The sequence below is a fragment of the Macrotis lagotis genome, chromosome 4 (genome assembly GCF_037893015.1).
Source record: "Macrotis lagotis isolate mMagLag1 chromosome 4, bilby.v1.9.chrom.fasta, whole genome shotgun sequence".
Taxonomy (NCBI): Eukaryota; Metazoa; Chordata; class Mammalia; order Peramelemorphia; family Peramelidae; genus Macrotis; species Macrotis lagotis.
Window position 1 is genome coordinate 42937637 of NC_133661.1, and position 3286 is coordinate 42940922.

The 3286-nt window shown below is 35.2% G+C and overlaps 1 protein-coding gene across 1 annotated transcript; it reads left to right on the forward strand.

Annotated features, from left to right (window-relative positions):
• Window positions 1-449: 449 nt before the first annotated feature.
• On the forward strand, window positions 450-1461 carry LOC141523063 (olfactory receptor 13A1-like). The gene has a single exon (XM_074236347.1). The coding sequence runs from the start codon at window positions 529-531 to the stop codon at window positions 1459-1461; it is 933 nt and encodes a 310-aa protein (XP_074092448.1). The 5' UTR covers window positions 450-528.
• The last annotated feature ends 1825 nt before the right edge of the window (window positions 1462-3286 follow it).

The window sequence follows — 3286 nt, forward strand, 5'->3', positions numbered from 1 at the left end:
CTTGCACCCCAAAGCTTATAACAGGTTTAGGTTTCTTTCTTAAACTCTTTCTCACTCATAAAGTGGGGGATAATGGTCATAGTATTACCTACTTCCCAAGGTAAGTGAAATAAAAATACTTTGACATCTGAAAATAAATGTGGGAAAACAATTATGAACTTCAAGAAGGAAGGGGAAATCTTAATATAACTTTTTGATTTCACATACCATGTATCTGATTATACAGAATACATACACACATATGTATATAATACCCACATGTATATAATGCCCACATGCAAGAATGTACATTTTTGTAAGCACATGCTCATATCAGATCTACAGGAATACACATGTTGATATGAATTGGGAAGAAAAGAAATGTACTTTAGAATGTAACTATATAGAGAAGAAACTGGTTCATATTAAGACAATCCTAAAAGTGACTCCTTTTCTTTTTCTAGATGTCATCTGCACCACATTCATACCATTTGGTTAGTCATTGAATCCAAGTTCAATCCAAGAACCTACAAGAACCTTTCCATCTCAATGGCCTTTGGTAACCACTCACAGGTGACAGAATTCATCCTCCAGGGCTTCTCTGAACACCCCAACCTTCGGATTCCATTATTTGGTTGCTTCCTCTCTTTGTATGTTGTGAGTCTTGCAGGCAATGTCCTTATCATCATAGTCATCATACTCAACTCAAGCCTCCAAAGCCCCATGTACTATTTTTTGTTCAACTTGGCTACAATGGACATAGTCTGTATCTCCTCCATTCTGCCCAAAGTGCTGCAGGGGCTGCTCTCAGAGGAGAACACCATCTCTTATGGAAGCTGCATGACCCAGCTCTATTTCCTCATTTGGTCTGGATCATCAGAACTTCTTCTTTTCACAGTCATGGCTTATGACCGCTATGTGGCCATCTGCCATCCCCTACATTACAGCACTATGATGAGCAAGAGACTCTGTCATCTGTTGGCTGCTGGTGTTTGGCTCATCTGTGCTTTCAATTCTTCATTAAATACTGGTCTTATGACACGACTATCCTTCTGTGGACCCAACGTAATTACTCATTTCTTCTGTGAGATCCCTCCTCTCTTGTTGCTCTCCTGTACTTCTACCTATATTAATAGTGTCATGACTGTCTTGGCAGATGCCTTCTATGGTTTTATAAATTTTCTTCTGACTTTGGTGTCTTATGGGTTCATTATTTCTAGCATCCTAAAAATTCAGACATCTGAGGGAAAGAAGAGAGCATTCTCTACCTGTTCTTCTCATCTTATTGTGGTATCCATGTATTATATGGCTGTTTTCTATGCCTATATTATTCCTATTTGTAGCTATAATCCAGAGAGAAGTAAACTGGCTGGTGTGCTATATACTATCTTAAGTCCAACTTTGAATCCTCTAATCTATACGCTAAGGAACAAGGAGGTCAAAATGGCCCTTAGGAAACTTTTCCCATCCTTTAGAAACTGATTAGAAACTTTCAAGATTCTTCATATTGGTTAGAAGCGTGAAATAATACTATTTATGCCTATAATTGAGAAAATGAAAGTTTTCAAAAGTGATCTGTATCTTCAATATTCTTTGATGCCTGCTCTTATCTTTTGTGTTTGGGGCTGCAAGAATCTGATTTATGGGAATGTTGATTTTCTTTTAAGTATCATATCATTTTATAATATTTTGTACCAATTTCATATTCTTACATGGGTTTTACTAGTTTTATTTTAACTCTTCCCCTTAACAGGATTAAGAGAAAGGAATGTTTTTTTTTTCAAATTTCCTTTAATTTTTCTTTCTTAGTGTTCTTATATACTCTATCTCTCTATCTGATCCTCATTCTCTCTCTCTCTCTCTCTCTCTCTCTCTCTCTACTTAGCTACCTACCTACCTACATATTTAATCTATCCATTTTTTCAACAAAGTTCTCAAACAGGACAAAAAGTACTATGCATGGATCTGATATTTCTTCTTTCAAAAAAGTTTCAAAAATAGATTTCATGGGGTATCTGATCTGGAGAATACTATCTGTATCCAGAGAAAGAACTGTGGAGTTTAAACAAAGACCAAAGACTACTACCTTCACTTTAAAAAAAAGTTATGTACTACATAATATTGCTTTCTCTACTATTTTGTTTTTGCCTCAAGGATATGATATTTCTCTCAACACATTCAATTTTGATTAATGTATGGCATGGTAACAATGTAAAAATTATGAAACTGCCTTCTGTGGGGGGGTACAGAGAGGGAAGGGAGGTTAGGGGAATATGTGTAAAATTCAAAACCTTACCAAAAAAAGATAGGTAGAAACTACTATTGTAATTGTATATCATTGAAAAACAAATATAATACTGATTAAATAAAAAATAGACTTGACTTAACTAAGCCCAAAGATTGGTACATTGGTGCATTGGTGCATTTTAGACTCCTTCTAAGAAGAGTAACATTTTGTTTGATCATTAAGTTATCAGCATATATAATGAGAAATTCCTGTATATCCCATAATTTGCTAGAGTTATGAAATTAATGTTAGTGAAGTATCAACTTAGTAAACTTCATTTAATTCAGGTATACAATGAGAAATTTTTCTATCCCAATGCCCTTAAGTTGGAGAAGTGGGGTCACATTCTAGGACCTTCCTGCTGGTTGATTGCCCCTAAGAGCGTCTTCTCCCTCAGTTCTTGTGAGTATGTCCAGCAAAAACAATAAACTTAAAGGCAGAGACACAGAAAGATCTAAGCTCTTCATATGATTTCCATTCTATAATATGCCCAAACCACCAATCCTTCATCTACCTAAAAGATAGAGAGCAGCTTACACACGACTAAGAAATTGTTGAACTCAAGATCCCTTTAACTGCTTTCATTTTTTCTTGGTACTACCTCATCAAGACTAAGTTTGCCCTTCTAAGTCCCCAAAGTTAACTTCAGTTGTCTGTTTAATTCATAGGAAGAAAAATCAGTAAATAAAACAACCAAAGTACCTGTTATGATCCTTTACCACTCATTTTTTTCTCCATTGCAGGGAGCTAATGCTCCTGATCAAACAGATTTTCCCCTAAATATACATAAAGGCCATACCAGTAGTTAGCAGTTCATTGTTTGGCCTCAGTTCATTTGTTCTTGAGATTTTTATAAAATCATGTAATTTTCTTTCTTCTACAAAAGTATCTATCTTGATTAGAACACAAGAATGTTTTCTCCTCATAATAATAAGAGGTGAGATAGCATTATGTAACAGTTGCCAGAACATTGGAAAGCAATCAAATTACCAAGGAGTATATCTTGGAATTTAATTTTTG

Coding starts and splice junctions, on each gene's coding strand:
- LOC141523063 (XM_074236347.1), top strand. CDS start 529: ATGGCCTTTGGTAACCACTCACAGGTGACAGAATTCATCCTCCAGGGC.